Genomic DNA, 13,046 nt, shown 5'->3' with positions numbered 1-13,046 from the left:
TTGATACATAGCCACCATCATTCATTTAAAAAGTGTGTGGATTACTTTTTAAGTTGGAAATTTTATGTTGTTCCTTTTCCTACTTGAACTTGAATTTTTATTTCACTTTCTCCTCAGACTTTTGTGCTCGTATGAAATATTTTTATGCTTAAGAGGTTTTTATTGCTCATCCTATCATGTTTCTCTGCAACAAACATGCATGTAAATTGGAATTTTATACATTTGTACATTTCATGTGATCATAGGATTCAATTGTCAAGAGTTTTCTTTTGGATTGCAATATTAAAATTACAGGTAGTATGCAATTGAAAAAACAAAGTATATTACAAATTATAATGGATCACTATTAAACATCAAAAGTAAAATTTTTCTGGAAATGAATCTTATAATGAAATGGATGTGCCCTTCTTTGTCCCTCCAATTAGTTTATGTATCCATGGGTGACTATTAAATAATGCTTGATGAGTCAAGTTTCAACATCAAGCCCACATCTGGTGTTTATTTTTACAAATATAAGCACTGGGTCTCTGGTTCATTGCTTACAGCAGTATCAATACCAATAAATTTAATTGTCTCTTTGGCCCCTAGATGTTTTCATGTGCTGAGGCAATGCAGTACGGATGGGTACAAGTGATGCCTTTCTTTTGTCGAGCAGGAAAATATGATTTTGAAAGGGGACCAATGTGAAGTCTAGACAATAGGCAAGTTAGGTAGTCAGTTTTAGGACAGGGAATGGAAGTTGAAGATCTTGACGATGATTCCTTTAAAACTGTCCAAGCCTTTATAAACTTTGAACGGTTTTTATGTGCCTGCAGTCTGAGACAACTGATTCAAGTCATGTAACTAATTCCTCTGGATGATTTGCTTTCTCAGTAAGAAGCCCTCTGATTCTATTGTCCTTTGAATGTCCTTAGCCTGTGTGTAATATGCAGGTCATATTAATAGTAATAACTCTAATTGCCCTTGAATTTGTCCTCGCCTGCTGACAAAAACCTCACATCCTTTGCAAATCCCACTGCCTCACCATCCACCCAAGCTCCCAAGCAGTGGCTTGTACATGTTCACAGATAAATCCACACGGTCAGTTCTTGCCTCTCACTGGGCACAGGCATTAGTGCATTCTGGCTATACTTCCACACCTTCACACAGTAAAATGTACTGGAAACAAATCAAATGTAAGCCAAATTTTGAAAGCCAAAAAATGTATTACTATTTTGACAAATAAGTATCTTTAAAAATACCATACAATATCACCATCATTTCACCCATACATCTTAAGTATACTTTATAAAATTTGTTTGAATTATTTATTTGAAATGTTTGAGGCATACAAAAGAATATATGTAGTATATATGTACATTACTAGGTAAACATTAAAATGAATACCTGTGAATCCATCACTCAAGAACTAAAATATTACCAGTAGTTTTATATCCACATGCTCTATCTCCATCACACGCCCGCCTTTCTCCTAGAGATAGTCAATACCAAGGGTTTTGTCCATTTCATTATGAGATTCATTTCCAGAAAAATTTTACTTTTGATGTGTAATAGTGATCCATTATAATTAGTAAGAGAAGCACTCTCTTCTTTTTTAAAAATAAGCTTTTATCACATGTATGTATTCTTTAACAATGTATTGTTTAGATTCTTTTATTATTCAGCTTTATAAAAATTATATATTCTATGTACTCTACAACTTGCTTTCTTTAATATTTCTAAATTCAAGAATGATGTTACATCTGTCTATGGTTTATTAATTTTTACTGATATGTAATATTCCATTGGGTAAAATCACTAGTTTTTTTGTCCATTCTCCTGAAATATACATTTGAATTGTTTTAATATTTTTGCTATTACAAGCAATGTTGGTGGGACACATTTGCAAAAATTTCCCTAAGGATATATATACGTAAGAATGGAATTGCTGGGTATACACATTTTCAACTTTGTAAGATGGTTCTGAATGTTTTTCCAAAGCAATTTAATAAATTTACATCTCCTCCACTAGCATATAATATCCTTCTGACTTGCATCTTCACTAGCCCTTAGTAATACTCAAACTTATTATTATTACCAATCTAGTGACTATAAAGTATTATCTCATAGGGGGCTTAATCTATTAAATAACAAATTTGCAAATTTACAGATTAAAACTATTAATAAAGATGAGCAACCTTTCACCATTTGTTTGCCATTTGGGTTTACTCTCCTACAATATGTCTACCATAAGTTTTGACCATTATCCAGTCAGTGATCTATCTTGACTCTATCTAGCCCTATTTACATAAGAGTTTCTCATTCAGTTCTCAGAATTTTGCGGGTCCTGTACATTTGCCCATAGATACTTATGTTTTCTTCCTGCAGTAGCAATGCCTCATGTTTGTGTGAGATAACTAGTTTACAAAGCACTCTCACAAATCTTATCTTATTTGAGTCTCCCAACAACTATTTAAAAGACAAGTTGGATATTATTATACTTGTTTTATAGGTAAGGACACTGAATGGCTTGCCCAAGGTCAGAAGGCTAAATCCTCAGACTCTGAATTCCATATCCTCCTTATGATTATATGATGCTTTAGCTGTTTGTAAATGACGGCCTATTTATGTAAGCAAATGTTGTGCCTCTGTTTAGCATCTTCACTTCAGTTTCTTCTCTTTTGGGTATAATTCAAATACAGCTCTAGTCTACAAAGTTCACTCTGAATTTACTACCTACAACATAAAAGATGAGTAAAGGAAGCACCAAGAGAATTTTTAATAGGCCTTTTTTTTAATTTTAAGAGAGTCTAGGAGGATATCAGAAACTATAACAGCTACCTATTCTGGGGCAAATCACATTTTAAAAAATAATGGGTCTTCTATATAAGAAGGCTGATTTTAAGTTAGGAATTGTCCTTTCTTTTGAGCTTTGAGAGAGTTAAAAAGAGGAATACAGAGAATAAAGAGAAAAAAAATAGACTAACTTTTTCAGTATTTTCTAAATTGGCTATGTCAAATACTGATTTTCTATTAATTAATTAATTATTAAATATTGTTTGTTATATTAGATATAACTAATACTTATAATTAATATTAAATATTGAGCTTGTAGTGGACAGCAATATTGCTGGGATAGTAATTTCATCACTCAAACTCCAGCTGAAGCTGCTACACCTGGGTGGTTGGGTGTGCATCCACCTACTTTGGGAGCCCAAGGAGAGTGGGATGTTAGCTCTCAAATGAGAGATGCCCAAATGTTCTCTCTCAAACAGTTGAGATGGTGTAAGATAGTACTTCTTACTTTCAGGGAGTTCTTACATTCATTCATTCATTCATTCTCAAGCTAATAAAACTATTGCATGTAAACTCTTTAAACTTTCGGTAGCTTCTATGAGTTATTTTATTTTTAGGTACATTGCATACAGCAGAGAGAAAATTGATGCAGCCAGCAGTTACCAAAAAGGACCTGGGATAAATAAGGAAACAGCATTCCTACTCTGAGGTACTTTAATCACCTCAGAGTAGTTCTGTAGTAGCTAACAGTCATCATAAGCACTTCCTGGGCACATCCCTTGATGAATAATAAAGAGATAGGACCACATCCTATCTTCTTCTCCAAAGAGAAAGCAACCGTCTCTTCTACAGATAATTACTCAATACGACCTTTCCTAGATCTCTTTCTTCTAGTATTACGATACATGCATTTCCAGTTATGTACCTAGTATTTACTCATCAAATATTCTTACATCAGTGTCCAGTTTAAAATTGGTAGGCCTGCTGGTTTCCATGAATGATGGCTTCTACAAGTATTTTGATCTGAGGCTGAGCACCGTGTGTTATATGAGAATATATATCTGATGATGAGCTCCCCTGGTGTGCCTCTTTAGTGAGTCAGGCACCATACTGTGCTCAGGCAGTTCACCTGCAGCATGAGTAAATATACCACCAAGTGGCAAGTGGAAGAGAGAGGTGTGCAGTGGGAGAAGCATACTAATGACTCTGGAATTCAGATATGTGCTTAGAGAGAATAAGGTGAACTCTGTGTTAAGTTTGAGATCTCATATTTTATAGTTGTGTGTAAGGATATGGGTCATAAGTCATGACCCATACATTCCTAACATAAAGGGAGGGGCATTCTTGGCTGGCAGCTTCTAGTATCACCTAATACAAGCCCCAAAAAGGTGAATTACCCGCTGAGAGGAAGGACACTATTTCTATTTTTAGAAGTAGATCTTCAAATAAACTGCTTTAAAAAGGGCTTTGTGGATAATATGACCATATAATTTAATATCCACTTTGTGTGGGAGAAACTGCAAGATTAAGGGGACAAAAGACCCAAACAGGTACCTTCTCAGGCAAATAAAAAACATGTCACCCTATTTATGGAAAGAAAAGTGCTCAAATCCTTCTACGAGGTGAGGGTGGGAGGGTTGATATGATAGAACTTCCAAGAGAAAAAATGTCAGAAGCCAAAGAGGCATCCAGTTGTCTTTTCACAGGGAAGTCAGGAGAGTCCAGAATAGTCCAGGGAAATGGATTTTAAGGACATTACAAGGGCATGAAATTGTTGGCACTTAACTTTTGTTTTTAAAGGTTCTATACTTTCCCATTATGATCAACAGTAAAGTTCTTTAATTTAAAAGGGCTGGTATTAGTCTGTAGGGACAGACAGCAAGAAGTGGGGCTCTGGGGAAATAATACCTCATTCTGCTGTCACGTTGGATGTTGGTCGGGAAAGATTAATGAGAGGTCTTTCGACAGAAAGAACAGACTACTTGGGTGGTGGTGGAGGACATCTAGAATGATAAAGAAATACCGGGGACAAAAGAAAAGACCTTGTGAAATGTCTGAGATGGTGTCTCACCAGTCTGATTAATAGGGCCATGATCTCTGAGCGACCCTGGGTGACAACACTCCACGGTGTGAAGTGAGTGCAGACAGCAGTGCCATTTGGTTCCTGGGAGCGACACCAAGTGTCTCTGACCTGTCTGTGGGAGCCCAGGGACTGCAGCCCCGAGTTAGTGGCACTCGGACTCTGGAGGGCCTACGCTGGGATGCAGACATAGAGTACCCCGAGCAACGGGCGTGTCTCGAAAACCACTTGCCTAAAGCCTGCGCCGGGTCGGGTGCGTTCAGTGGCCAGCGCTTTCCCACGGCCCCGCCCACGGCCCCATCAGCGCCTTAAAAGTGCACGCCGCTCCCCATTCCCCAGCCGCACTGAAAACCCTGGTGCCTCCTGCGAGGGGGTCCAGGGGCGCGGGGCTCGGCCACTGCGCGTGCGCGCGCCGACGCCCGTCACTTGCGGCCCCTCTCCTGTGCCCGGACTTGGTACGGCCGGGACGGCGGTTGGCGTCCTCCGCGGCCCAGCTCGGGGCGGGCTTTTCAAATCTTACCTCTGGGGGCGTGGCGGCAGCCCCGGCGCTGGCGCTGGCGCTGGAGATGGAGCTGCCGGCCTTGGGCGGTGCGGAGCTAGCCCCGGCGGGGCTTCCCGTCCAACAGGTGGGTGAGGACGGGGCCAGGCGCCAGGTCCTCCGCCGCCGTTTGGTCTCGTCGTCGGGAAAGCCCCCACTCCGCGTCCGTATTCAGCCGTTGCCAGAAACAAAGGGAGGGACTAGGAGACTGCTCTCCTGTGACCGAATGGAGCTCGGAAATCCCCCGCGTCCTGGCCTCTCCTGGATCTCTCAGGGAGGAAACCGGCGGGAGGGGGAAGCGATGCCGAGTCCCGCCGTGCGTTTCCGGGCGCACCTGTCCGCCGCCGCTTGCATAGTCGGTGTTTTTGCAAGCGTAGGTGACCCCGGGGAAATGGGACACTGAGGATTTTCTAGAAGCCTACCGAGGCCGATTGAGGACAGTCCGATTATTACTAGATTTGGTGGAAAGTACAATTACTGGAGTCTACACACAACACAAACTTGAGGGGGCGGGGCGGAGAAGTAAACTGCAATCTCAACTTCAGAAAAAGTTGTCTTCTTGGATTCTTTTTGAATTGAATAGGAGAGAAGTTTGAAGTTTGCTATTTAGCCATGTAAAATGTGTTAGGAAACTTTTTTTACTTAATATAGATCGATGTTATTTCTTGGCAAAATCGGTTATTAAAATATACTTTCCATGCTTAACTATAACTTGAAGGACTTAAAGGAAAACTCTGATGTCTTTAAACTGGATCTTCCATTTTAATCTCCACCTTCTTTTTTTCCTACTTTTCAAGTAGGCTAAGCCATATGAAATGACCAGTTTTGTAGGTCAAAATTGGTGGAATATTAGCAATTTCCAACCTGTTATCTTTGCTTAGAAAACTTATACCTTTTTTAGAAACCTCAGCAGACACAGATTTGTTAGGAAGTCTTCAGTAATTCTGTGAAAAACAAAGCAAGACATTAGGAATCATTATGCAAAAAAATCCAGTAACTCTTTATCAGTAATTTATGCTGTTTTATGCCAGCATTTACAAAAATGTCAAACATTTTGATGTAAAGTACTTCTTTTCTGTTCTATGCTGTCATGTACTTTGGCTCTCCTGATTGAACAAAGTCTTGATTTCTGGTGACTTGATCTGTTGATGCTCTTGCACATATCATCTAGGTGTCAGTGTAGCTGTTCAGATATGTTTGTTGAGCTGTGTGCAGCAGTAATTAGGAATGGCGACAAAAGGGCAAGAGTATAAGGTCATGAAATAAGTTTAGCTATTTAAATATACAGAAGGGCTGGATTATTTACATATGGGAAGGTATAATACTTAATGATTTCTTAGGCAGCAAGAAACTCAAATGATTGATTTGTGGAATAGTTTGTGTTTGGAACTTGGAGAAAAATGGCAAAATAGTAATAGATTACAACCTAACAGAAATATTACAGGTCATTGATGAACTAATTCTGAATTTTTATTTGTTGTATTTTCTTTGACATTAATGAATCTACCATCTAATAGGGATAGGACCGAAGATTTCTAGGTGGTCATACACTAGTGAAACACCTCTACTCAAACTTTAGAGTCATTTGTGACTACTCACAGTATAGAATGTTGGCTTTGGAGTCAGATTAAGGTCAAATCCACCTCTTCTTGTTATACAACCTTAAATAAGTTAACTGTCTTTTCTAAATCATTTCCACAGTTGTAGAATGGGCAAAAAGGGCCATTCCAGTTGTTGGACTTAGAGAATTTCCTTAAAGTACTTAGCACAGCACCTAACACTCAGAACGTGCTTGAGAGATGACTTTTTTTTTGCTGTCTTTTGTCCTATATATCTGAGCAGTTGGAGCAGCCTCTTACCTTTTCTTATAAATGTTTAAGCTTTTGAAATTTTAAAAAAGTAAAATTTAAGAAGTGGTACTATAGCATTGCAGAAAAGTAAACATATGCAGAAACATGAACTTAAGAATTCTTTAATTCCATTCATCAGAATGACCACTGTTAACAATTTCCAGACTTTTTCTGTATGTGAACAGTATTTAGAATATGTATAATTTATCTTAGAAGAATGTTTACTGTATATTCTATTGCAGTCTTCTTTTTCATCTTGGTTTCCTAGCTAACATGGTATAACTGTGTGCATTAAGTGGGTGATAGTTTATATTAGGATTACTACAGATGTTCTACCAGCAGCCCAACTTCATTTTGTTTTAAGTCACTGCTTAATTCCAACACTAAGGCCATTTTCTTTGCACTTCCTTTCTGCCATTCTGACTCTTAAAAGCTAGCATGTTCTGTTTTCTGCATAATTTAGATTTTCACTTTTTTTTTAAACAGAGACTCAAGCCAGGTTTAATGATCACTGTCTAGTTTTCAGAGCCCAGAGGCTCTAGATTTTCACTTTTAAAGCATCTCTCAATTTCATTTTTCACTTTGCCCTATTTATTTTTATCAGTCTAACTTGGTCTGCAAGATCAAGATAGTGCCATAGCCTTCTGTTTGACTTCATTACAAGCAAGCCCTTACTCAGAAGAAATAGCAAGACGATGGTTTTCTCCGCATTCTCCACTCTTCCTGGAGACTTGGATTCAAACACGTCTAGAGGGATGAGTCCAGGGAAAGAAGCTTTTTTGTCATAGGCCCTAATCAGTCTTGACTCTGCCAGTGTGGCTGAGGCAGCAGCCGTGATGGTGTTGAGCTCCTGAGCTCTCGTCCTCTCTGAGGTCAGTAAACATCACCTTTGAATGTTCACTGGGTGCCCTCATCACAAAAGCATTGTTCTCCCTGGAGAGCACTAGACGTCAACACCTAGTCTAGGAGTGTTCTGGACCCCTTACTAACTAAAGATACGTCCTGTGACTCCATAAAGCCTTTCTTGCCGAGAGTGGCTTATCTTGACCAAAGCAGTTTTCTCTGTGTGTAAAGTAGAGATGTGTCCTGAGAGAAGTTGCATGAAGAACACAAAACTGGCTAACACAATAGCTCTTTTGACCCTGACTACATTCAAAAGCATACATTCACTTAAAAATTTATCCCTCTTATGTCAGCCCTCCCAGATCCGCATCTACTCACTGTAGAGCAGAGGAATTAAGGTCGTAGTTTACTTTAAATGTTAATTTGGCTGGTTTAAGGATCAGCAAACTATTTCTGTAAAAGGATAGATAGTAAATATTTTAAGCTTTCTAAGCCACATTATTCCTACTGAACTCTGCCATTGTAGCTTGGAAGTAGCCATAGATAATACAAATGGGCATGACTATGCTTCAGTACAACAAAAACAGGGCTAAGCCAGGCTATAGTTCGCTGATTCCTGCTCTAAAGAATAGAATTCTAATGTTAATATCTGCTAAATATCCCATTTCCTTAATGAATATTTACTATTACAAATAAGGTTTTTTAAAAATCGTGACTTTACATTTCCTTTTCCCACTATTTCCCAAGCCTCTATAATTTTATAAGTCTTTATCAGTAAGTGATGAAGAGAATGCAATCTTTATTTTCAAAATGAAAACTCTTTAGTCCAAATTTATTCCTTAATGTGGCTGTGGCCATCTGCTGGTTCCTTAAGGTTGTTGCAACTTTCCAGATTGCTGTGAATTTCAAGTAGCCGTGCAGTAGTGTAGTCCTCTACCCAGTCTGTGCCTTCAGTCATCAGAAGAACTTAAAACAACATGCTCAGGCTCCATCTCCAGAGGTCCTAATTGTTTTGGGGGTGGTACATTATAAGTCCGCTCAAGGTGATTCTAGTGTGCAGCCAGCTTTAAGACCCGCTGTACTATTTTCACTGGCTGCCTCACTGTAGCATTTAGAAAACAAAATTGAATTTAATGGCACCAGATGGTATTTGTTTATATTTGAGTTGTGGTATAAATCTATTCAGCCCAGCTTCGAGTTGCACCCTATGTGCACTCCCCAGTACTAACCAGCCTGCCAGAGTAAGTCTATAGACATAATGGGTTACACAGATAATTTTTACAATTAATTATTAATCACATTAAAGAAGACTTTTCTTTGGGGCTGACAAGTCATAAAATGATGATATGGAGTTGTGAAATTCAGCCATGTGTAAAGAAGGAAAACCAGCAAATGACTACATTTATATAGTATACCAGTTTTGAGTTATACTACTAAAGGTTTTTATGGGTGATTACATGATGTAATTACAGAAAGTAATTAAACAGATCTGTTTTCTGCATGTGAATTGTACATTTGATTGATCTGAACAGTTAAGTTAAATAATCTGAAGTTTCTCTTTTTGGGTAGTCTTCATAGGCTATTGTTGTCCTAACCTTCAGAGTTTGTTTTTGAAAAGATTGTCTTTATAGTATCTGGAACTTTGTATTTAGAGTCCGATTCACGTTTTTTGATACAGATTTTGACCCAATGAAAAGGTGAATTTTAGTGTTCTTTTTTTTTTTGCCACAGATGCCAGGATGGTCGCTTTACTTTTAGAAATAGACATACTGGAGCATTATTATGTGTTTGTAATATAGTAAAGAGCATCTGATGATTTATAATTTTTAAAGAACCACTGTGAATCAAATGAGAACAGTGTTTCAGTTAATAGAATTTTAATGTTACATATGAAACTTGTATATAGATCCAGGCCATTACAAGACTGTTATATGGAATAAAAGACTTTCAGAACTAAAATAACTTAGTAGTTTTTTTTTTGTTTTTATAAATAATTATTTTTTATTGAACGGTAGTTGATGCACAGTATTACATTACATTAGTTTCAAGTGTACAACACGGTGGTAGAACATTTATATACATAATTCTAAGTTCCAGCTATCACCCTACCAAGCTGTTACAATATCTTGACTATATTCCTTATGCTATACATTACATCCTGGTTACTTATTTATTTTACCATTGGAAGTCTGTCCTTTTTTTTTTTTTTTTTTTTTTTGTCTCATATTTATTGATCAAATGGTTGTTAACGACAATAAAATTCTGTATACGGGAGTCAATGCTCAATGCACAATCATTAATCCACCCCAAGCCTAATTTTCGTCAGTCTCCAATCTTCTGAGGCATAACAAACAAGTTCTTACATGGAGAACAAATTCTTACATAATGAATAAGTTACATAGTGAACAGTACAAGGGCAGTCATCACAGAAACTTTTGGTTTTGCTCATGCATTATGAACTCTAAACAGTCAGTTCAAATATGAATACTCATTTGGTTTTTATACTTGATTTATATGTGGATACCACATTTCTCTCTTTATTATTATGATTTTTAATAAAATGCTGAAGTGGTAGGTAGATACAAGATAAAGGTAGAAAACATAGTTTAGTGTTGTAAGAGAGCAAATGTAGATGATCAGGTGTGTGCCTGTAGACTATGTGTTAATCCAAGCTAGACCAGGGCAATAAAACATCCACATATGCAGAAGATTTCTCTCAGAACAGGGGGGGTGAGGTTCTAAGCCTCAACTCTGTTGATCCCCAATTTCTCACCTGATGGCCCCCCTGTGACTGTGCCTGTCTTAGGTTGTTCCTCCCTTGAGGAATCTTACCCGTCTCTGGCTAACCAGTCATCTTCCGGGGCCATACAGGGAAATGTGAAGTTGGTAAGTGAGAGGGAAGCCTTATTGTTTGAAAAGGTTAGCTTTTTACTTCTTTGCATATTTATGCCCTGTGGCTTCTATGCCCAGCATTTGTCTTGAGGTATCTTTACCACTTGGAAGAATTATGATACTCGGTAAATTTGATATGAGGCACGAATTCTATTTAAGGGTTGTAATTAGGAAGGAAGAAGAAAAGCTATAGAAGTAGCAGGCGGAAGAAAACATGGGAAGATTGATTATTTCTTTGACATATCTTCTTGTAGAGTAACTTCAGCATGTATAGGTTTTAAGCTACTACTTAAATTGCGCACACACATTAACATAATAGGAGTATAGTTACATAACTAAAGCATATCTGTAATTACCAGCCATCTCCAGTGAAACCAAGAAAACCAGTTAGGCACCCTAGGCATTTGTGAAAACTTATCTATGACATGGTGGATATTGTCCAACTGAACTTGAACAGTCTGAGAGAAATCAGACAAAACAACCCATTCCTGGGGACTGTTCACATGCCATATGTTCTTTTAACAGTAAATAGTCTGTAGCTGTAAGACTTTGGAGCGCTACAATTTGCACTTCTCCAAATTCTTGGTTGAGTTCCAACAGTATAGATCCAGTCAAATTTGTTGTTTTACTGTATGCACAGACCAGCTTAGATATCTCCTTCCTCATTCCCATGGCAAGTCCAGGAGCTGGTGAGATGAGTGCATCTACAGCTGTAGCAGTGCGTGGATCTTTGTTGGGGTTTTTTGATGATCATCTTCTGGCATGAGTCTTCCAGAGAGTGCAGATGTTGGAAGTTCTTTTTCATATCGTATCTTAGTTCATTTTCGGGGTAGCCCAATTAGGCTTTGATCCTCTGTATAAACACAAACAGACCCTTTGCCTACACTTTTATATGCCCTTTATACCCTTGTGTAGAACTCGTTGGAGGTTACCACACAGGAACTGCCCTTTTTTTTTTTTTTTTTTGCTTTGTTTTTGGTATCACTAATCTACACTTACATGACGAATATTATGTTTACTAGGCTCTCCCCTACACCAGGTCTCCCCTATAAACCCCTTTACAGTCACTGTCCATCAGCATAGCAAAATGTTGTAGAATCACTACTTGCCTTCTCTGTGTTGTACAGCCCTCCCTTTTCTCCTACCCCCCCATGCATGTTAATCTTAATACCCCCCTACTTCACCCCCCTTATCCCTTCCTACCCACCCATCCTCCCCAGTCCCTTTCCCTTTGGTACCTGTTAGTCCATTCTTGAGTTCTGTGATTCTGCTGCTGTTTTGTTCCTTCAGTTTTTCCTTTGTTCTTATATTCCACAGAAAAGTGAAATCATTTGGTATTTCTCTTTCTCCGCTTGGCTTGTTTCACTGAGCATAATACCCTCCAGCTCCATCCATGTTGCTGCAAATGATTGGATTTGCCCTTTTCTTATGGCTGAGTAGTATTCCATTGTGTATATGTACCACATCTTCTTTATCCATTCATCTATTGATGGACATTTAGGTTGCTTCCAATTCTTGGCTATTGTAAATAGTGCTGCAATAAACATAGGGGTGCATCTGTCTTTCTCAAACTTGATTGCTGCGTTCTTAGGGTAAATTCCTAGGAGTGGAATTCCTGGGTCAAATGGTAAGTCTGTTTTGAGCATTTTGATGTACCTCCATACTGCTTTCCACAATGGTTGAACTAACTTACATTCCCACCAGCAGTGTAGGAGGGTTGCCCTTTCTCCACAGCCTCGCCAACATTTGTTGTTGTTTGTCTTTTGGATGGCAGCCATCCTTACTGGTGTGAGGTGATACCTCATTGTAGTTTTAATTTGCATTTCTCTGATAATTAGCGATGTGGAGCATCTTCTCATGTGTCTGTTGGCCATCTGTATTTCTTTTTTGGAGAACTGTCTGTTCAGTTCCTCTGCCCATTTTTTAATTGGGTTATTTGTTTTTTGTTTGTTGAGACGTGTGAGCTCCTTATATATTCTGGACGTCAAGCCTTTATCGGATGTGTCATTTTCAAATATATTCTCCCATACTGTAGGGATCCTTCTTGTTCTATTGATGGTGTCTTTTG

General features: G+C 38.4%; 1 protein-coding gene across 1 annotated transcript in view; it reads left to right on the top strand.

The window, feature by feature from the left end:
- The first annotated feature begins 5,131 nt into the window (after positions 1 to 5,131).
- The window catches only part of RTKN2 (rhotekin 2), a 91,354-nt gene continuing 83,439 nt past the window's right edge, over positions 5,132 to 13,046 (top strand). The window contains 1 exon segment of the mRNA XM_036895093.2: positions 5,132 to 5,481. Within this exon segment, the coding sequence (XP_036750988.2) occupies positions 5,422 to 5,481 (60 nt within the window). The 5' untranslated portion in view covers positions 5,132 to 5,421.

This window comes from Manis pentadactyla, chromosome 8 (assembly GCF_030020395.1).
Source record: "Manis pentadactyla isolate mManPen7 chromosome 8, mManPen7.hap1, whole genome shotgun sequence".
Lineage (NCBI taxonomy): Eukaryota > Metazoa > Chordata > Mammalia > Pholidota > Manidae > Manis > Manis pentadactyla.
Note: the sequence above shows the minus strand (reverse complement) of the source record. Positions and strands in the feature narration are given on the sequence as shown.